Below are 22,385 nucleotides of genomic sequence, written 5' to 3'. Positions count from 1 at the left end.
GGAACAAATAATTTTAAAATTTGTAAGGAAACACAAAAGACTCCAAATCTTGAGAAAGAAGAACAGAGCTAGAGGATTCAGGCCCTCCGATTAAGACTAGACTGCAAAGCTACAGTAATCAAAACAGAATGGTACTGGTACAAAAACAGACACATAGATCAATGAAACAGGGTAGAAAGCCTAGAAATAAACCCACACAATTGTGGCCAATTAATCTATGACAAAGAAGGCAAGATTATACAATGGAGAAAATAGTGTCTTCAATAGGTGGTGCTAGGAAAACTGGACAGCTACATGTAAAAGAATGAAATTAGAACATTCCCTAATACCACATACAAAAATAAACTCAAAATGGATTAAAGTTCTAAATGTAAGATCAAATATTCTAAAACTCCTAAAGGGAAAGACAGCCAGACACTCTTGGACATAAATCACAGAAATATTTTTTTGGATCAGTCTCTAGAGTAATAGAAATAAAAACAAAAATAAACAAGTGGGACCTAATTAAACTTAAAAGCTTTTATACAGCAAAAGAAGTTATAAACAAAATGAACAGACAAGCTACAGAATGGGAGAAAATACTTGCAAATGATGCTACTGACAGGGGCTTAATTTCCAGAATATTCAAACAGCTCATGCAACTTAATAACAACAACAAAAAAACCCCTAAACAACTCAATCAAAAAATGGGCAGAAGACCTAAACAGACATTTCTCCAATGAAGACATACAGATGGCAAATAGGCACATGAAAAGAGGCTCAACATGGCTAATTATTAGAGAAATGCAAATCAAAACTACAATGAGGTATCACCTCACACCAGTTAGAATGGTCATCATCAAAAAGTCTACAAATAGTAAATGCTGAATAGTGTGTGGGAAAAAAAGGAAACCTCCTACACTGCTGGTTGGAGTGTAAATTGGTGTTCTCTATGGAGAACAGAATGGAGGTTCCTTAAAAAACTAAAAATAGAGTTACCATATGATCCAGTAATCCCACTCCTGGTCATAGATCTGGAGGAAACTCTAATTCAAAAAGATATGTCCACCCCAATGTTCATAGCAGCACTATTTACAATTGCTAAGATATGAAAGCAACCTAAATATTCATTGACAGATGAATGGATAAAGAAGATACGGTATATACATACAATGGAACACTACTCAGCCATATAAAGGAATGAAATAATGACATTTGCAGCAATGTGGATGGACCTAGAGATTATCATACTAAGTTAAGTAAGTCAGACAGACAAAGAGAACTATTATGATGCCACTTATATGTGGAATCTAAAAAAATGATAGAAATGAACTTATTTATAAAACAGAAATAGACTTATAGACATTGAAAACAAACTTATGGTAACCAAAGGGGAAAGGGGGAGAAGGGATAAATTAGGAGTTTCGGATTAACAGATACACACTACTGTATATAAAACAGATATACAGCAAGGATCTACTGTATAATACAGGGAACTATATTCAATACCTTGTAATAACCTATAACAGAAAATATGTAATATGTATATATATGTGTGTGCGTATATAACTGAATCACTTTGCTCTACACCTGAAACTAACACATTGTAAATCAACTATACATCAATTAAAAGACAAAACAAAATAGAACAGAGACAGACTGAGCTGACAGGTACTTAATTGACCTTCATCCCTTTCCTTCTTCCTGTCTGGAACAGATTGTGATCTGAAGGTATAGAGTCCATTTTGTGTTACCCTGCAGTAACATGCACATACTGAAGATAGATTCCAGAAAGAAAGGAAACATGGGTCCATGATGACATCATGAAACCACTGCACTACTACTTAAGGCAGTGTTTCTAAGTTTTTGTTAGTCATAGATAAACATAATCAGTTAAGACTGATCCAGCAACTTCCACACATACCGACTCTATTCTTCCACAATGGAATCAAGCTACAAATCAGTAATAGAAGGAAACTGGAAAATCACAAATATACAGAAATTTAACACAGTAGCAACAAGGACACTCAGTGCCAAGAGCTTGGTTTCTAACTATCAATCTCCAGTAAAATAACTAGAACTACTTGTAGAAATGATTGATTCTAGGACTGGAGTAAGAAAAATACAAGATAAGCCTGGAACATCTTATATTACTAAAGAGTATGAAAGTGCTCACAAAACAAAAGGATGGGGGCATGTCAAAGGGACAAAGGACACACCAAAAGAGGTCCCACTGGCCAAAGCTGGAAAAATTTATAGACAAAATAAATAAAACCATATTGGATTATAACCCAAAATATAAAATATGTAAGAGTTTATAGTCATAGAAATAAATGATATAAATAAATAGAGAAGAGACAAATCTTCACAGAAGAATTCCAAAAAATACATGTAGATTCTCCCCCATCCAAGAAGTGGAGCTTAATTCTCACCCGCCACCCACCACCACACACATACACACTTGAAAGTGGGCTACACTTAGGGATTTTCTTCCAAAAATCGGAGTAGTGAGAGAAAAAACCAGTAACTTCACCATGGAGAAACCTGGCAACCACAACTTTAAACAGGTGGTGAAGGTGAATATCACTAGGGTCTTCAAATAGAAATCATGAACCCCAGATGTGATGTGTTGAGGAGCATTTCATCATTGTGGTATTTTCCCCCAAATCTCATAACCCAAGTCAAATCATGAAAAAAAAAACCCACCAGACAAGCACATAATGGGGGACAGTATACAGGATACCTAGCCAGTGCTCATCAACATTATTGAAGTAATGAATAGAAACAAAAACAAGGACAATCAGAGAAACCATCACAGACCAGAGGAGTCAGGGAAGATATGACAACTAACTGTAATGTGGTGCTCTGTATTAAAACCTGGAACAGAAATAGGACATTAGTAGAAAAAATGGTGAGACTCAAAGTCTGGAGTTTAGTTATCAGTAGTGTACTAATGCTGGTTTCTTAGTTTTGGCAAATGTAACATGGTAATGTAAGATGTTAACAGTGGTGGATAACAAGTGTTGATGAGATTGTGGAGAAAAGAATGCTGATGCACTGTTGGTGGGAATGCAAACTGGTACAGCCTCTATGGAAAACACTGTGGGTTAAGGGGCAGTAGTTCTGAGACTCCCCAGAATAAAGACTTCTCTTAATATTTTTATATCAAGTTACGTGGTCATCCTTGTAGCCACAGAGGCAGAGTGTCAAGTTTGCCAACTACACCAAGGATTGGAGTTGAGGCAGGGATAATATCCTCAAGAAGGGATATTGACAGACAAAAATATGTTAACTATATGAACAGTTAATAAATAGTATTGAGACAATTGTCTATCCCTTTCTGTAAAAATACCAAGTCTTACCTCATACAAAGAAAATAAAGTATAGATGGATTAAGTATTTAAATATAAAACATACATATAGAAAAACATCTAGGAGAATGATGACATAATCTTGGAGAGGGGAAGGATGTTCTAAAGAAGATATAAACTAACAGCCACAAAGGAAAATGTGCCAGATTTGACCACAGAAACATTTCAAATTTCTATAAGGACCGCAAAGAAGTTAAAAAATGTAGGTAACAAGCAACACAGATGATAAAGCATTGTTATTCCAAATACAAAAAGCATTCTCACACATAAAACACACAACCTAACTAGTAAATATAAGCAGAGATTATAAAGTCAAATAACAAATAAAAATGGATAATACATGAAATTGTTTACTCATTAATTCTCAGGAAAATACAAATTAAAATATCAATGAAATATTTTGTGCATCAAACTGGAAAAACAAAAATGACCAGGCTGTGGGATAATGGGTATTTTCCTACATGTTGGGTGCAAATGCAAATGCAAATGCAAATGCAAATGCAAATGCAAATGCAAATTAGTAAATCTGGTTTAAAGGACAATCTGGCAGTATCTATCAGAATTAAATATGCTTATACACTTTGATCCAAAAATTCTACTTCTCATATTTATCCTGTAATAGATATGTCCTGGTGAATAAAGAATATACTTACCACTTAGAAAGTGACTATTATGTTCCAAGCCCTTTAAAATTATTTGGGATAGATTGACAGTATACTCATTTCGCAGATGAGAAAACTGAAACTCAGATGTAAATTGCCCAGTTATACAACCGTGGTAGTGGAAGAATCTCATATGAACCTAGATATTTCTGCTTGGTAAAACCCAAGCTCTTTTTTTACTATATTGTACTAGTTCTCTACAATCACCAAACACTGCCTTTCACTGGTAGGTGAAATTAAATTCCCTATCCCCATTCCTTTCTTGCATCCTGACCTTTAAGGAAATGATTTAGCATCCTGTCATTATCAGGGTTTAAATAGAAACTTACTAAGCTATATCTTGAACGTCTTAATTTATGAAGGGGCTCTAAAAATGTGAAGGAACTATTGAAAGACTGTCACCTGAATCAGCTATGAGTTAAAAGAGATGTTAGTCCTTTCCAATTCAGATTAACACTCCAGAAGTTTGTCTCAAAATACTGCATTTCTTTAACACACTGTCTACCTTGGCTCATAAAAAACTCTTCTTTTAACTTCAAACTTCAAAGTTTATTTTACCATAGAATTCTGAAGAGTTTGTGACTTGTTTATGAAGCAATTAGCTTAGACTTATAGGGATTTGTTCTAGAACTCTGATGTATCTTCAATTTACAAGCCTGTTACCCCAGGTAACAGATTCTTTCAACCTTCTAATTCTGTTGACTACATGTAAACTATGATTTATGGGTTGCCTACTGAATTTATCTTGTTCAGCTTAGTTTAATCTGTCATGTACAGGTCCAACTAACACCCTTAAGAAAAATATTTAAGGTAAGTCTTCTTCCTTTTTTTAAAAAATTAGATTCTTCATTTTGAAATAATTGTAGACTTCTGTTCAGTTGAAAGGAATAACATAGAGACCATCCACCTCCTATTCAGTTTCCTATTCAAGAGTAATACCTTGTGAAACTTTTGTAAAACATCACAACCAGGATATAGACATTATACAGTTAAGATGTAGAATATTTCCACAAGGATCCCTAATGGCCCTTTATAGTCACACCCATTTCTTTCCTGCTTTCACCTCCTACTTAATGCTTGGTAACTACTAATCTGTTCTTCATATTTATAATTTTGTAATTTCAAGAATGTTATATAAATGAAGTCATACAGTAATGTAGGACATTTTGGGATTGGCTTTTTTTTAACTCAGCATAATTCTCAGGAAATCCATCCAGGTTGTTTTATGTATCAGTGTTCCTTTGTATTTATTGTTGAGTATTATTCCATGCACAGTTTATTTAGCCATTCTCCAGTTAAAGAATATTTGAGTTGTTTCCATTTTTTGACTATTATAGTAAGGCTGCTATAAATATCTGTGTTCAGGGTTTTTTTGTGATCATAAGACTTACTTTGCCTGGGATAAATGCCCAAGAGTGTACCTTTTGGGTTAAATGGCAGTTGCATATTTGGTTTTTTGAAAAACTGCCAAGCTGTTTTCAGGAGTGGTTATAAAATTTTACATTTCCATCAGCAATTTCTCCACATTTCATCAGTACTGAATTTTATTACTGTTTTTTATTTTAGATATAAAACTTAGGTCAAGGTTTGGTTTTGTTTGCCCATCATGTCCAATTGCTCCAGCACTAATTGAAAAAGCTATCATCCTCCATTAAATTGCTTTTGCATCATTGTCAAAAATCAGTTGGGTGTATTTTTGTGGGTCTATTTCTGGGATGTCTCTTCTGTTGTCTTGATCTGTGTGCCTCTCTCTCCTCTAATACCATACACTATCTTGATTCTTGATTACTATAGTTACATAGTAGGCCTTCATAAAGTAAAATGTTTTCTCCTACTTTCTCCTTTTCAAATGTGATTTTAGCTATTCTAGGACTTGTGTCTTTCTATATACATTTTAGAATAATCTTGTCTATGTTTACAAAGAGCTGGAATTTAGATAGGAATTGCATTAAATCTATAGATCAATCTGAGGAGAGTTGACATCTTTACTATGTTGAGTTTCCCCATTCATGAACATGGTATGTCTATTTATTTAGATCTTTGATTTCTTCCATCAACATTTTATAATTTTTATCATCTGGATCCTTTATTTTGTTAGATTTATTATTTATTTGATTTTCTTTGGAATTACTATAAATGTTGTATTTAAAGTTTTTGCTTCCACATGTTGTTAGTACATAGAAATTCTGCTGATTTTTCCATTTTGAATTTTTATCCTTCAATCTGCAGAACTCACTTATTAGTACTACTGATTTGTTTTGTTTTTTGTAGACTCCTTGGTATTTTACATAATTCTTTCATCTGAAAATAGAGACAGTTTATTCCATCTTTCCCTTTCCAATCTGTGTGACTTTTATTTCCTTTTCTTGCTCTATTACAACAGCAAAAACTTGAAGTACTATATTGAAAAAGAATAGTAAGAGCATACATCCTTGCCTTGTTCCTGATCTTGGAAGGAAAGCATTCAGTCTTTCACCATTAAAATAATGTAGTTTCAAGGTTTTTGTAGATGCTCTTTTATTATGTTGAGGAAGCGACCCTCTAACACTAGTTTGTTGAGAGTTTTATGTCATGATTGGGTGTTGATTTTGTGGAAAACTTTTTTGATATGTCAATTGATACGATCACATGATTTTTTTCCTTTAGTCTGCTGATACAGTGCATTACATGGATTGATTTTCAAATGTTGAAACTAACTTGCATATCTGAAATAAATAACAAAGTTTGTCATGGTATATTATTCTTTTTATACAGTATAGTATTGGTGTGCTAATATTTTGTTGAGGATTTATGCATCTAAATTAAGGAGAGATATTAGTCTGTAGTGGGTTTTTTTGTACTTTTTCCCCCAGGATTTGGTCCATTTCTTCTAAATTGTCAAATTTATGAGCATAAAATTTTTTCATTATTCCTTTATTATCTTTTTATTGATTGTAATATATGTAGGGGTACACTAGGGTTCATTCCTGATTTTGGTGATTTCCATCTTCTTTCTTTTTACCTTTGTCAGTCTTGTTAGAGGTTAATCAATTTTATTGATTAAGAACCAGCTTTCTTCCTTGATTTTCTCTATTTTTTATTAGCTTTCCATTTCATTGATTTCTGTTCTTTATTATTTCCTTCCTTCCTTCTTGCTTTGGGTTTATTTTGCTCTTATTTTTCTAAGCTCTTGAGGTGGCAGCTTGGATTATTGATTTGAAAGTTTTCCTCTTCCAGTGTATGTATTTAGAGCTATACATTTCTCTCAGGGATGCTTTAACTGTGTCTTATCAATTTTGATATGTTGTATGTTCACTTTTATTCTGTTCTATTTTTCTTTATTCCATTTGAGATTTCCTCTTTTACCCATGGATTATTTAGAAGTGTGTTGTTTAATTCCCAAGTGTTTGGTTATTTTCGTGTTGTCTATTGTTGATCTCTAATTTGATTCCATGTTATGTAAGCAAGATAAAGATGGCCTCTGTCTATTGCCCTCTTATTCACAGCAGGCTGAGACCTATTAGCTCAAAAGCCTGCCAGCACTAGACTAAAATTTGTACATACTCAATTATCTTAAATACAACCCAAATAAGCAGATTTTTAGCTCTTTAGTGCCTGCCTGCTTTTCATACTCAAGAAATTATGCCCAGCATATACTAGTCATAGGTAAAATAAACCCCAGGGGTATAAAGACGCTAAGACTCTGCTGCACTTTGGAGTTCTCTGACCCAGAGGCTCCCTGACAGGCTGCTGAGTGAAATCACCTAAACATGTAACCCCCTCTCAGATACCCCTCTCCTCTAGGAAATTCCTTGTCCTTCTCTCCTTCTGAGTAGTAGCCTCTGTGCTGTAGCCTCTAGATGGTCTCATGCTGTGACTTGCCCCCCATTGCAAACCTGTCAAGATGTCACTCAAATAAAGCTTACATGTACTATTGCCACCTCATGGTTACATCTTTTTCCTTGATCAGCCCCCAAATCTTTTGAATCTCTTTTTTCCATTATGGTCAGAGGGCACCACTATATATGGTTTTAACTCTTTTAAATATGTTGAACTTGGTTTTATGGTGCAGGATGTGGTCTAGGTGAATGTTCAATGTGTATTTGAAAACATGTACTCTGCTTTGTTGGATAGAATGTCAGTTAGATCCTGTTGGTTAATTGTGTTGTCAAGGTGTTCAATATTCTTGCTGATTTTCTGACTAGTAGTTCTATATATTACTGAGAGTGGGGTGTTGACATTCCCAACTATAATTGTGAATTTCATTCCTCTTTCAGCTGTATCAGATTTTGCCTTGTGTATTTTCATGCTTTTTGACTTTAGGATTATTACATCTTCCTGGTGGATTGATACTTTTATTATTATATAACGTCCCTCCTTGGCTCTAGTAATTTTCTTTGCACTGAAGTCAACGTACTCTATCTGATATTAATACAGCTATTGCTGAATTTTATGATTACATTTTGCATGACGTATCTTTTCCCATTCTTTTGCTTTTAATTTACATACGTTATTGTATTTGATGTTAATTTCTTGTAGGCAGCATATTGTTGGATAATGTTTTTTACTCACACTGCCAACTCTGTCTTCCAAATGGTGTATTTTGACCATTCACCATTTACTTAATGGTGAATACATTATTTACCATTTACTAAATTTCCACATCGGTTACTATTGACATATTGGGCTTAAGTCTGCCATTCTGTTATTATTTTCTGTTTGTTTCCTCTATTTCTCATTCCTTTGTTTCTCTTGACTTTCTCTTGACTTACCTTCCTGTGAGTTACTTGAATATTTTTTAGGATTCCACACTGATTTAGTTACAGTTTTGGAGTATATTGTTTTTTACAGTTTTATTAGTGGTTGTGCCAGGTATTATAATATATTCAGTTAACTTACTATACTCTACTGGTACTGATATTTTACCTCTTCAAGTATAGCAATGTAATTCCAAGTAGGCCCTTTCACTCTCCCTACTTAAAAAAAATAACTGTCTTGAGTATTTCCTTTACTTAACATCGCACATCACAGCAGTCATCTGTGTTGTAATCTTTGTTTCAATCATCACATATTATTTAAAAATTCATGAAAAGTAAAATAGTCTATAATATTTGTCCATCTGATATTTCTTTCTTTCTGTAGTTCCAAACCTTCTGTTAATGGTTTTCTTTCTTTTTAGAGACCTTCCTTTAGCCATTCATTAAGAGTATGTTTGCACCAACAAATTCTTTTAGTTTTCATTTTCCTGAGAATGCCTTTATTTCCTCTTCACTCCTGAAGGATATTTTTGCTGGGTGTAGAATTCACAGTTGCCAGTTCATTTCTTTTAGTACTTGAAAAAATGCTATGCCACATCCTCTGGTTTTCACGATTTTAAGTGAGAAAATCACTGTTATTCAAATAGGTATTCCCCTATAGGAAATGCAGTGTTTCTCCTGGATGCTTTCAAGATATTTTTTTCTTTAGTTTTTAGAAGTGTAAAAACGTTGTGCCTTGGTATAGATTTCTTTGGGTTTATCCTCTTTGGACTTTGCTCAGCTTCTTTAATCTATAAATTTGTGTCTTCCACAAAAGTTGGGATGTTTTCAGCTATTATTTCTTCAAATAATTTCTCCTTCTCCTCCTCCCCTTCTACTTCTTTTTCCTCCTCCTCCTTCTTTTCTTTCTCTCTCTTCCCATTCTCCCTCCCATCTCCACTTCTGGGATTCTAATAATATGAATATTAACTCTTCTGTTATTGTTCCACATGTCCCAGAAATAATGTGGAGATTTTTTTTCAGCCTATTTTCTTTCTGTTGTTCAGGTTGGGTAAATTCTATTGATTTCTGTTGATATTTCCTCAAGTTCACTGCTTCTGTCCTCTGTCATCTCCACACCGCTACTGAGCCCAATCAATGAGATTTTAATTTTGGTTATTATCTTTTTCAGTTCTATAATTTCCATTTGGTCTTTTTTATAACTTGTATTTCTCTGCTGATAATTTTTATTTTTTAATTTGTTTCAGGAGAATTTATGATTGCTTGATGAGGCATTTTTATGGTGGTTGTTTAAAGTCCTTAGATATTTTCAAATCTCTTCCTCTTGGTATTGGCTTCTGTTCATTATCTTTTCTCACTGATGTTGTGGATTTCCTGGTTCTTGGTATGACAAGTGATTTTCAATCATATCCTGGACTCTTTGGATCTTATAAGACTCTGGATCTTTCAAAATATTTTTTAGCTGGCAGTCACCCTGTTGAGGTGTTGCGTGGGGGCCAGCCAGGTGGGTCTGCATGTTCAGGTTCCCACTAGGCTCCCCTGACACCGCCCTAGCAAAAATGGGGCAATGACTCACACTACCTTGTTGCAGACATTGTAGGATGGACATTGAGCCCCTCCCTCCACCCTGCTGGCATCTTTCCAGTGAAGTGGGGCAGCCACTTGCACCACCTCTTGCTTCCATGTGTGGGTGTAAGGTCATTTCTCCACTAGGCCCCTTGACAACAGGGAGTAAAAAGGGAGAAGCGAAGTGCCATGTAGCCTGCCTCTCACCACCTAGTGTTTACTCACTGACGTCAGGTGAGGGTGGAGGCTCAGTTCCCCACTGGATCCTGCTGACACAGTGAGGAGGATGAAGCCTAGTGATGACTAGGACCATACAGCACAGCCTCGTTAAATCTTATTGCCTCTAAGTGCAGATAGGGGCACAGCTGGCTACTGGACCTTGATGGGAGAATCAGAGCATTGCCTGCTTTCACCAGGCAGGGAATGAAAGATAAGCTCCCAGCCTAGCCACACCAACACTGTCCAAGCAGGGGGACTGGTACCATGTGTGGAAAGAGAAGGCATGTGGTTCTTGCATTGGTGTTTGGCTCAAGTAGGGCAGGTATTGCCAAAAGAATTTTCTGCTGTTAGCCCACCCTTTTCTCGGTCCCTTGGCTAGGGGGTAAAGGCTTTCCTTGGAACTTTTTTGTCTATTGGCAGCTTCTAGTTGGAGGCTTCTGCAACACCCTTTTCAGAGTATAGGGGATCCAAAAACGAAACTTAAGAGAACTCACCACCATGTCCTCCTCAACTCCTGAGATCCCCAGGCAGCCTACCTTCTTCTTTCCATATTTCAGACTTCTATGCTTGTTTGTTGTGTTATATGTACATTTTTAGTTGTAAGAGAGAAGACCTGGGAGTAATGGGGCTATTCCATCTTGGCAGAACTGAAGTCTATTCATTTTAATGTAATACTTCTAAAAATTTGTAGGTTTCTTTAGCATTGCTGTTTAATTTCTCTAAGCTCTTGTAGTAACAATTTTGTACTTTGAACAACAGCAGTACTAGAGTAACAACTTGTAAAGGTAAGTTGGGATGTCCTTACCTTAGGACTTAGGAGATCTCATCTTGATTCCTACCTAGTTGGTATATATGAAGGCTATCCTTTCTCCTGTTTTGTTAGCCACTGTGCTTCTCCTTAATGCCGTGATAAATCTTTTTCCTTATCCTCCATTTACCTTTTCTTTTCTTCTTCTGCATACATTTTAAAGTGGTGAACTTTTGTATATCAATTATATAAATTGTATGCATGTGTATGTATCTGTATGTGTTTCTAACAAAGAAATATACCTATCATTTGCAGGGTTTTCATTGAGTTGAACACCCCTCTCCCCACCTAGGCTTTCACTGTCCCCAGTCTAGACCTTGAGGGGTTATAACATGCAGTTCCCCACATGCACTGGTGAACTTTGACGCTGGCTGCAGGTGATCTTATAGGAACTAAGGAGTGCAGTATCCCTGAGAATAGGAAAACATATTTAGGGTATACTTGTGAGCATTTGCCTAACACTACCGACACCTTGAGGGGGAAGTTACAGAGCACCTGGTAGACAGAAACTATTAGTGGTAACAGTAATAAACCAAAACCCATATGGTAAATAAGTAAAATACAACATCCACCTGGTGACTACCTTGTACCACTGTGCTAGGTGCCAGAAGATAAAAGATGAGTGAGATAAACACCTTGCCCCAATCTAGTAAAGGCCATGGTCACATAATCAATTATAAAGGATGGGATATTGCTCTAGTGGTAATGTGCCAAATCACCACGGTTAATATGGAGTCAAGCCCAATCTTAAGCCAGCTGTCAGATCATCTTTATCTGTCAGTTTTACTTTGCTTATGTACACTGTGCTTTATAAATTTATCTCCTTTAGAACAATCGTGTTCCTGTAATGTAATGGTTTATTCCAAGTAAGTCTTTTCCTCTTTCTGGCTATAAAGTCTTTGAAGTCAAGAGCTACATTCTTTTCATCTTTGTATCCACAGTACCTGGCACATAGTAGGCACTTGTGGAAAAACTTGTTGTCAAGTTCCTAGGTTCCAGACATTGTTCTAGATGCTGGGAATACAAGACACAAATTCTTAGCTGTCACGATGCTTCCATTCTGGTAAAGGAGATGAACCACTATGATTAAAGATCTTAGTGCCCTGTCATGTAGCAGGTGGTTTGTACTTTGCTTAGGAGTCTCTAAGTGAATACCCTGAAGACCCTTAGGGCTGCATATTTCTGATAAAATTTGTCTTTGTTAAAATAGTCAGAGCTGGAATAGGCATAAAATCTTTGTTTCTCTAGTTCATTGATCCTATCACAATATGAATTGCTTGAATGGTCCTGCGAATGCCATTCCATGAGGGTTCAGTTCAATTCAACCAACACAATGAAGCTGTCAAGGCACTGGAAAATATTTTACATATATTAATCACACTGAATCACACTTTTTGGTTAAAAAGGCCTTTCATTACCCCCATATCTACCCTCCCTCTCCTGTCCCAGTTCCGTTAGGTACATTCTTCACAGAATGCTCCCAAGGCATCCTATCCACTTATCCAGTATTATAGATGTATTATAATTCCCCTTTTCTGTCAGATCGGGGGGCAGGAGAAGGTGGTTGATCATATGCATTCTAGGGTCAAATCCCAACTCCCTCATCTAAACTTACTGAGCCTCCATTTCCTCATCTGCAAAATGTATACAATAACAATGCCTACTTTGCTGTAAGGATTAAATAAAATAATGCACATAAAAAGCTTAATATGACACCCACCTATAGTATATTATTGTTAACTATTAATCAGCATGGTGCCTGCTATACAGTAGGTAGTCAATAAATGTTACATGAATTAATCTCTGTTTAACCCCAGCTAATAGTGAAGAAACTGGTGCCAGAATCCAAATCTTCTGACTCAAAATCTTGTACTCTTTCTGCAACAATAAGATATCTTGTAGATATTATGCAACTTTTTTCCTAAATAACACTTAGACCAGTAATCCGGTGGGATTTTTGTGCTCTTTTTAGAGCATGAGCCTGGAAGAAGTAGTTTGAAAACCAAAACATTCAATTTCCAGGATATTTTAATAGCTTATTGGGACAACTGGATGGAAGATTAGAATAAGTAATGTCCTGGACAATTGGGATTTCTGTCTTTAATGTGACTAAGCCCTTTTGCACAGAGTCCAAGACATTCTTATATCAAATTCTACTCTCTACAAAAGAGTTAGCATGGTTCTAGTGTCTTGAATTAAGAAGTCAGTCATTAAAAATTACAAAGAGAAGCACTTACAGGTCTTTTAGGGCTTAGAATCTTTCCCCTGGTGTGAGCATGGTTCATTAACTACCGAGTGCAAAAGATGAAGTAGACCAAGTTTTGCTTTCTCTTCTCACCTTTCATCTCTGTGGGTTTTTTTTTTTTTTGCCTGATCCTCACCCTAAGCCACATAACCCTTCTTCCACTTCTGAAATACTGCTGTTAGCCTGCCATGGCATTTAGACAGTTGAAGGCTGAACAACTGAAAATTCTTAAGATGCAGAAAAAGGAATTCAGTATAGTTAATTTCAAGTATTAATGGAAAATTGGGATGAGGAGGATGGCTTCTTTAAAAGTGTTAATATCACAGCAGCTGGGCAGAGATAGTCTACGCTTTCCTGGTACTACTGTGAGTTGCCTATTGAGCAACAGCAATTTAAGGAGAGGCAGAGCAAAGAATTAAATAGTACAGGTTGCTAGAGTTAATTTTATATTTGTATTGCTTTATAATAATTTATACATTTATAATAAACTATGATAAAATAAATACAAGTAAAATTAACATAATAAATTAATAAGTTCACAATAATAAAGTATATGCTTTCTTGATGACAGAATACTGTCAGTAAATATTAATTAATTCAAAACAATGTAAAATGTTAACAATGGTTTTTAAAGGATGTATCAATCTACTCACTGATTTTCCTTTTCTATTTGTATTTTTCTGTCCAAAGTCTTTATCTTGCATTAACTCATCTGAAAAAGAATTTTGAAATAATATAATTAAGTTAGCATTTGTGGCATTTGACAAGGGTGCTCTGTAGACATGTCTCTAATGTGTACAGCACAGCAGTTAAGAGCAGGGGGGCTGGAACCTGACAGCCTAGGCTCGGTCTCTGCAACTAAGTAACCATCTCACTGTGGACAGGTTATCTTCTTGCCTCTCTCTGTCTCAGTTTCATCCGTCAGAGGGTGAAATCCCCTCTCATAGGACTGTGTGGTTTAAAGAGCTAATGCATCTAACACTGTGTCTGGAACTTAATAAGCACAACCAAATGTAAATTTCGCTGTTATTGCTACCGTCATTACTACTCCCTCTCTTCTGACCCCTGACACACTGCCCCCTTGGATCTGTCATCGACTAACTCTGATTGTTAAAATGCATATGTTGTTATTAAAATTAAATGTCATCATGCACTGTATTTTATGTAAATGGAAGATCGTCTTTTAGTCAGATTATAGTCAATGTATTGAATACTTCTACTCCTCTGGTTCTTCCTGCCAGTTCGAAAAGTGAAGTAAAAACTTAAAAAAAAAAAAAAAAAGAAGTCTCATTACTGCACTCTAGGTGGTTCTGAATTGTCTGTGGCTGTTAAAGATTACGCACCTTATTCCAAGCTGAGCTTGACTTGACATTAAAAAGATTACTTTTACTCATTCTTCTCGGAGCCTCAGTTTAGCCTGTCCTCTAGCAGTCATGTGGGTAATCTTCTATCACACATTTGCTATACGTACCCAACTCTGAGAGCTGTGTGGACCGACAGTCTACATCCTAGATACCTTTCATGAATAATTATGTATTTCCTCAATGCAATTCATGATCCTAGAGAGGAATCTTACATAATAAACTCAAGAGAATGTATATAAAGTATGGAGAGGAGCGACCACGGTCTTCAATGAATTGTGCTGCTGGGCTAAGATAAATGTGCATAAATATCAGGAGCCAGAGGGTGTCTATGAAAATAGCTCCCAAGTAACTGGGTGAGGCATATGCCTCTAATTTGCTTAAAGGTAATGCTAATTTAAGAAATTTAGCAAAAGTGCTGTATGAGCCCTACTAAATAAACTCTTTAATGTACTGCATTTTATTTTATATAATGTATCTATAGAAGTATTAGGTTAATTATGTAAGACTAGTCTGCATAAGTAAACCGAAAAGTGTGATGCAAAATATAATAAAGCCATTTTAAAATAGATTTAGGAATCTTGAATAGTTTTTAAAAGACTCTGATCAGATATAAATTTAGGAATATAGATTTTTAGAGAAACTGGAGACCAAACAGTCTTAAAACCATCTCCCTCATTTTAAATATCAGAAAAACCCAAAAAACTTAATAACCTGACCAAGAGCAAATAGGAGTCAGCAATAAAAAAAACCCACTGTTTTTAACTCTAAGCATTAACTTTTTCAAAGGTACACCATTGATGTTTTTTCCAATTCTGATTTTGTTTTGACGCTGCTTATAAAGTGTCCTCTTTACTCTTCAGAGGAGAGTGGACCACTGGCTTGTCTCACAGACTTCTTTTACAGAATTTTCAAACTACTTAGCCTTTCTATGCCTCAGTTGCCTCACCTATAAAACTAGGATAATAGTGTCAGTTTCACAGAGTCGTATGACTATTAAATAAATTAATACATGTAAAATGTTTACAAAGCTATGAAGATTAAAGAAGGCAATATAAGACAACTGCAAGGGAGTACTGAAATATTTTCTCAATATCTAGCTTCCTTCTTTCATTTTTAAAATGGGAAAATCAAGGCTTTTGTAAGACAAATGGTTGCCTAAATTCACAAGGCTAGTTAGTGGCAAGGCAGGGGTGAGATCCAATTTATCCCCTCATTAATATTTTCTATTACTTGATAGACAATTTCTCCTTTTCAAGGAATAGTCAGAAATAATAAAATAAGGAGTTTGCTTGCTATTCTATTAGATTTACTCCAAAAGTTCTTTTATGATTAGATTGCAAAGGATATTAGAATGAAAGTTTTGTAGGAATCATATCATGAGTACCCAAGTATCCTGGTCTTCCAGGATGTCTTATTATTCCTAAATGCTATTCCAAATGGTAACTTTTTCTTCTAGAATAAATTGTAAGTTAGGTGTACTTTAAATTTTTCCTGATATTTACTAAAGTATTCCTGAAACTAACATCCTAAGTTTTCAAAAAGCTTCCTGCACCCAATATATGTTCTTAGAATTGTTAGTATTCTATAGAACAGACGTATAAATACATATACATATGTATGCATATGTATAAATACAAAGACATATATGGCTAAAGCATTAATTTGTAATCATTTTCATTTCACTACATTTAACTATTCAAGATAAGTCCAACCTCCCTTTTTTGGGGGATTCTTCTAAAAGGATACTTCTCAGTCACACTTTCATCAGATATTTTCCCTGTATGTCCTTTTTAAAAATATATATATATATATATTTTTTCCATCTTCTATTCCCCAGTAAGTTCCTAATTAGAGGACACTCTCTACAGCTCAAGGATGCTTTCAGATTACAAAGAAATGTGCTTGCTGCTCATCTTCCCTGTCAAGGGTTTTTGTGATCTTATTTTCTCCTCATTTTAATTAGATTACTAATCTCCTCTGGATGAATATTCAGTTACTACACAGCCACGTTCCAGCTGTTAAATATTAAATCAGCTCTGTACTAAACTGTAAAAAGTTGTTGCCTCAAGATATCCAAGTGTCCATCTCACATTCATTGCCCTAGCTACCTTGAATCCCTTAGGAACCTCCCATTTCCTTCAACCCCAACATGGCACAGCAAGGGACTTCCAGAATCCTGGTCCAACAGCGTTGTCTGGTCTGGATGCTCCCTGCTTATACTATACTGGTTGTTAAGTAATTTGAATATCACCTTTGGCTTTATTGATATGTCAAATATGTCTTCATAATGATACCTCAGAACTCCTTAAATTTTTAATGCATGTAAAATAAATATCTAGGATCTTAAGGCCACCTGTATTTTGCTTTGCTTGATCTCCTACTAATATTATAATTCCATAGGTTTTTCATGCCAGTAATCACAAACATCTTAGTGTAATTTGAAGGAACATCTTGATAATAATTATTTTACATGAGCTCATGTTCCTAATTCACTGAATATTTGAAAATTACAGCTATATATACAAACCATAACTTACCTACACTATTAGGGATATTTAAATTTTCATTCACTGAGCTAAAGGAACAGTATGAACTCTGAAATAAAAACAGATGAGAGAAGGTGAATAGAAAAACAATTAAATATCAATATGATTTTTAAACTTGGCATTACTGATGGCTATAAATAATAATAAAGTGAGATCCAGTGTTACCATTTGGCTTTATTTTACATAAGGGAAATAATTCTCTTATTTACATCATATTAGTAGGCTGTTGAGGTAGGAAATGGCAAGCATCAGAAAAAAAATGATATTACTTTGTATATAACTGACTTCTTATTCTCTCTAAGCCCTAGGGAACAAAAATAGTAACTTCAAAGATAAAATAAAAATAAGGTTAATATCAAAGAAAACATATCAAAAGTGAATGGAAAATGTAAAAAAAAAAGTGAATGGAGAAGTGATATCATGAAAAATGGTAGGGTAAGGTGGTCAAAGAATTCATCTCTTCACTGAAACATATAAACTATCAAAGATTGACAGATAACTGTTTCAAACTCCATAATCTCATACAAAACTCATAGCAGCCAGGGATTGGTTAATAAAAAAAAAAAAGGACAGCTAAATTTTGGTGTTTTCAGAAATATGTCAGGTCATTAGCTCACCACTGAGATAATGGAACAGAGATTTCAGTGACTGACCACAAATGACAAGGAATATAGCCTTTGTAAAAAAAATAGTTTGGATAAGTCACTAAAGAAATGTGACTGCAGCCCTTTAAAATCAACAACAGTAACTCTGGAGAAGAAGAAGAATTTAATTTCCAGAGTTAACATTATAATATTTAAAGTGCCAATTTCTAACAACAACAAAAAACAAGGCATACAAAGAAACAAGAAATATGGCCCATTCATAGGAAGAAAATTCATTGATAGAAATGTCCCATGAGGAAGCCCAGCTATTGGATTTACAAGACAAAGGTTTTAAAACAACTTTCTTTGGCCATCATTTAAAAAGTCCACAAACAATAAATGCTGGAGAAGGAGAAAGGGGAAGCCTCCTATACTGTTTGTGGGAATGCAGTTTGGTGCAGCTATTATGGAAAACAGTACGGAGACTCCTTTAAAAACTAAAAATAGAGTTACCATATGATTCAGCAATCCTACTCCTGGGTACATATCTGGATGAAACTCTAATTCAAAAAGATACATGCACCCCAATGTTCATAGCAGCACTACTTACGATAGCCAAGACATGGAAACAACCTAAATGTCCATCAACAGATGACTGGATAAAGAAGATGTGGTGGGTGTGTGTGTGTGTGTGTGTGTGTGTGTGTGTGTGTGTGTGTGTGTAATGAAATATTACTCAGCCATAAAAAAGAATGAAATAATGCCATTTGTGGCAACATGGATAGACTTCGAGATTGTCATAGTAAGTGAAGTAAGCCATAAAGAGATATCACATGGTATTTTTTCCATGTGAAATCTAAAAAAATTAGACAAATGAATTTATGTACAGAACAGAAACAGACTCACAGGCATAGAAAACAAACTTTCAGTTACTGGGGGCTAGGGGTGGGGAGTGAGGGATAAACTGGCAGTTCGAGTTTTGCAGATACTAACTACTATATAAAAAATAGATATACAGCAAGATCCTACTGTATAGCACAAGGATCTATATTCAATATCTTGTAATAGCCTATAATGAAAAAGAATATGAAAAGGAATATATATGTATAACTGAATCACTATGCTGTACACCAGAAATTAACATGATATTGTAAACCAACTATACTTCAATTAAAAAAAAACATTTTTAATAAAATAAAACAACTTTCTTAACTATGCTCAAAGAGCTAAAGGGACTCATGTACAAACAACTAAAGGAAACCAAGAAAACAATGAACAAAAAATATACATAATAAAGAAATAGAAATTAGAAAAAGGAACCAAATAGAAATTCATCAGATAATATAATAATTGAAATAAAAAAATCTTGAATTCAAAAGCATATTGAGCAGATAAAAGATGGAATCAGTAAATTGAAGATAGTACATTAAAATTATCTAGTCTGAGGAGCAGGAAGAAAAAAGAATAAAGAAAAATGAACAGAGCCTAATGGACCTGGGGGACAACAATCAAATATACCAACATACACATTATAGGAGTCAAAGGAGAAGAGAGAGAAATGGTCAGAAAGAATATTTGAAGAAATAATGGCCAAACACTTCCCAAATTTACTAAAAGGCATGAATCTACATACCCCCAAAGCTCAACAAACTCCAAGGAGGATAAACTCAAAGATATATACATCAAGACATATTATAATCAAACTCACAAAAGACAAAGAGAGAACTTAAAAGCAGCAAGAAAAAAGTGACTCATCACATACAAATTTCATCAATAAGATTAGTAGCCAATTTCTCATCACAAACCATAAGTTAGTAGACAGTGGAAAGAAAAAACTCAATCAAGAATCCTACAACAAGTAAAACCATTCTTCAAAAATGAAGAACTAAGATATTCCTGGATCAATAAAAGCTAGAGGGTTTTGTCACTATTATTTCTGCTTTACAAGAAATGATTAGGGAATCTCCCAGGCTGAAAGGAAAGGACACCAGACAATAATTCAAACCCATATTAACAAAGAACCCTGGAAAAAGTAACCATGTGGCTAAATATTATTATTATACTTTGGGCTGTAACTTTTAAAGTTTCCTACACACTTAAAACATATTTATTTTTATTGAAATATAATTGACATACAATATTGTATTAGTTTTAGGTTTATATAAAGATTATGTGTGTATATATATGTATGTATATATATACATTGCAGCATGGTTACACAGTAAGTTTAGTTTATATCCACTGCCACACATTTATACTTTTTTTCTTGTGATGAGAACTTTAAAGATTTACTATGAGCAACTTTCAAATATATGACACAGTATTGTTAACTACAGTTACTATGCTGTACATTATATCCCAAGGACTTATATCTTGTAACCAACAGGTTAATAATTTTGCCCTGCAAACAATTTTGCCCTGCAAAATGCACCTCTGGTAACCACAAATCTGGTCTCTGTATAAATGAGTTTGGTTTTTGTTATTTAAATTCCACATATAAGTGAAATTATGCAGCATTTGTCTTTCTCTGTCTGATTTATTTCACTTACCATAATGCCCTCAAGATCCTTCCATGTTGTTGCAAATCACAGGATTTCCTTCTTTTTTATGGCTGAGTAATACTGCATTGTGTATATATACTACATTCCCTTTATCCATTCATCTATTGATAGACACTTAGGTTATTCCATATCTTGGCTATTGTAAATAATGCTTCAGTCAACATGGGATGCAGATATCTTTTTGAGATAGTGATTCTGTTTTATTCAAATACATACCCAGAAGTGGAATTACTGTACCGTACGACAGTTCTATTTTTAATTTTTTGAGGAAACTTCATATTGTTTTCCACAGTGGCTGCACCAACTTACATTCCCACCTCTTATTTATTTTTAGTATTATTTTGTAATAAGAAAACTTAACATAGCAAAATTTTAAGTATACAACAGAGTATTGATAACTGCAGACACTATGCGGTTCAGTAGATCTCCAGGATTTACTCATCTTGTATAATCCAAACCTTGTACCCTTTGACTAATATTTCCATTTCCCCTTCTCCCAAACCCTGCAACCACAATTTCACTCTCTGCTTCTGTGAGTTTGTCTATTTTAGATTCAACACATAAGAACCATCATGTAGTATTTGTTCTCTGTGTCTGGCTTATTTCACTTAACATAACATACTCCAGGTACATCCACATTGTTGCAAAAGAAGGATTTTCCTCTTTCTTTTAACTGAATAATATTCCATTGTATGTTATATATCATACTTTTAAAATCCATCTGTCAATGAACACTTAGGTAGCATTCATATCTTGGCTATTATGAATAATGCTGTGATGAACATGGGTAGGTAAATATATCTTTGAGATCCTGGTTTCAATTCCTTTGGATATATACCCAGAAGTGGGATTGCTGGATCATACGGTAGTCCTATTTTTAATTTTTTAATCAACTAATTGGGATGTCCATGCATCCCAACTGACTGCAGAGCTTTAGCTATTCCCATCAGGGTGTAGGACACATAAGTGAGCCATCATGAGTGTCCCAGCCCAATCAAGCTCCCAGATAGCTACGGGCAAGCCAAAATCAACTAAGCAAAACAACTGCCTAGACAAGCACCACACAATCTTGAGAAATTACATATATATATATATATGTATATGTATATAAATGGTAGTTTGTTATGCAGCAATAAATAACTCACTTACCAAATTAAAACTGAATATTTTGGAAGTCAGACTCAATAAAGAAATTAAAAGGCAAACCACAAACTATGAAAAAGTATGTGCCATGAATATACATGGTTAATATCCTTATAATAACCAAGAGAGCTCATTATAAAACCTGAACAACATCACCAGGTACTCAACAGAAAAAGAATGGACATAATCTGTCTACTCACAGGGAAAATCAAAATGGCTAATAAGCATGAAAAAGTTTTCATCATTATTTAAAATATCAATATGCAAATATCATTGGTGAGAATATAAAGTGGTACAGTCTTTCAGGAGAGCAATTTGTCAACTTGCCATTTCTATAAATATATGAGGAGATAATCACAGGTAGAAATAAACAGGTAAAAGGATATTAATTTCAAGCTTAATGTCCAAAAATATAGAAACTGTTTAAAATTATTGAATATCCATATTTAAGAATAATCTACATCTTGTAAACTTTTTAAAAAATCCAGGTAACATGCTTATAATGTCAAGTTTAAAAAAGGATAATATAAAATTATATATACATATAGTTTAATCCAAGTTTTCAAAAATAAATAAGAGATATATATGTGCATAACAAAGA

General features: G+C 34.6%; 1 protein-coding gene and 1 long non-coding RNA gene across 3 annotated transcripts in view; one reads left to right on the top strand and one right to left on the bottom strand.

Annotated features, from left to right (window-relative positions):
* The window catches only part of C2CD6 (C2 calcium dependent domain containing 6), a 76,419-nt gene that overhangs the window by 11,495 nt on the left and 42,539 nt on the right, over positions 1-22,385 (bottom strand). The window contains 2 exon segments of the mRNA XM_072961462.1: positions 14,240-14,298; positions 17,488-17,545. Of these exon segments, the coding sequence (XP_072817563.1) occupies positions 14,240-14,298; positions 17,488-17,545 (117 nt within the window).
* Positions 4,694-22,385, top strand: part of LOC140696449 (uncharacterized) — a 71,764-nt gene continuing 54,072 nt past the window's right edge. For both annotated transcript variants that reach the window (XR_012072801.1, XR_012072800.1), the window contains exon 1: positions 4,694-4,822. This is a non-coding gene — a long non-coding RNA (uncharacterized lncRNA). The remainder of the gene's footprint in view (positions 4,823-22,385) is intronic.

The sequence above is a fragment of the Vicugna pacos genome, chromosome 5, assembly GCF_048564905.1.
Source record: "Vicugna pacos chromosome 5, VicPac4, whole genome shotgun sequence".
In the NCBI taxonomy this organism is placed as follows: Eukaryota; Metazoa; Chordata; class Mammalia; order Artiodactyla; family Camelidae; genus Vicugna; species Vicugna pacos.
This window is presented reverse-complemented; position numbering and strand designations above follow the sequence as displayed.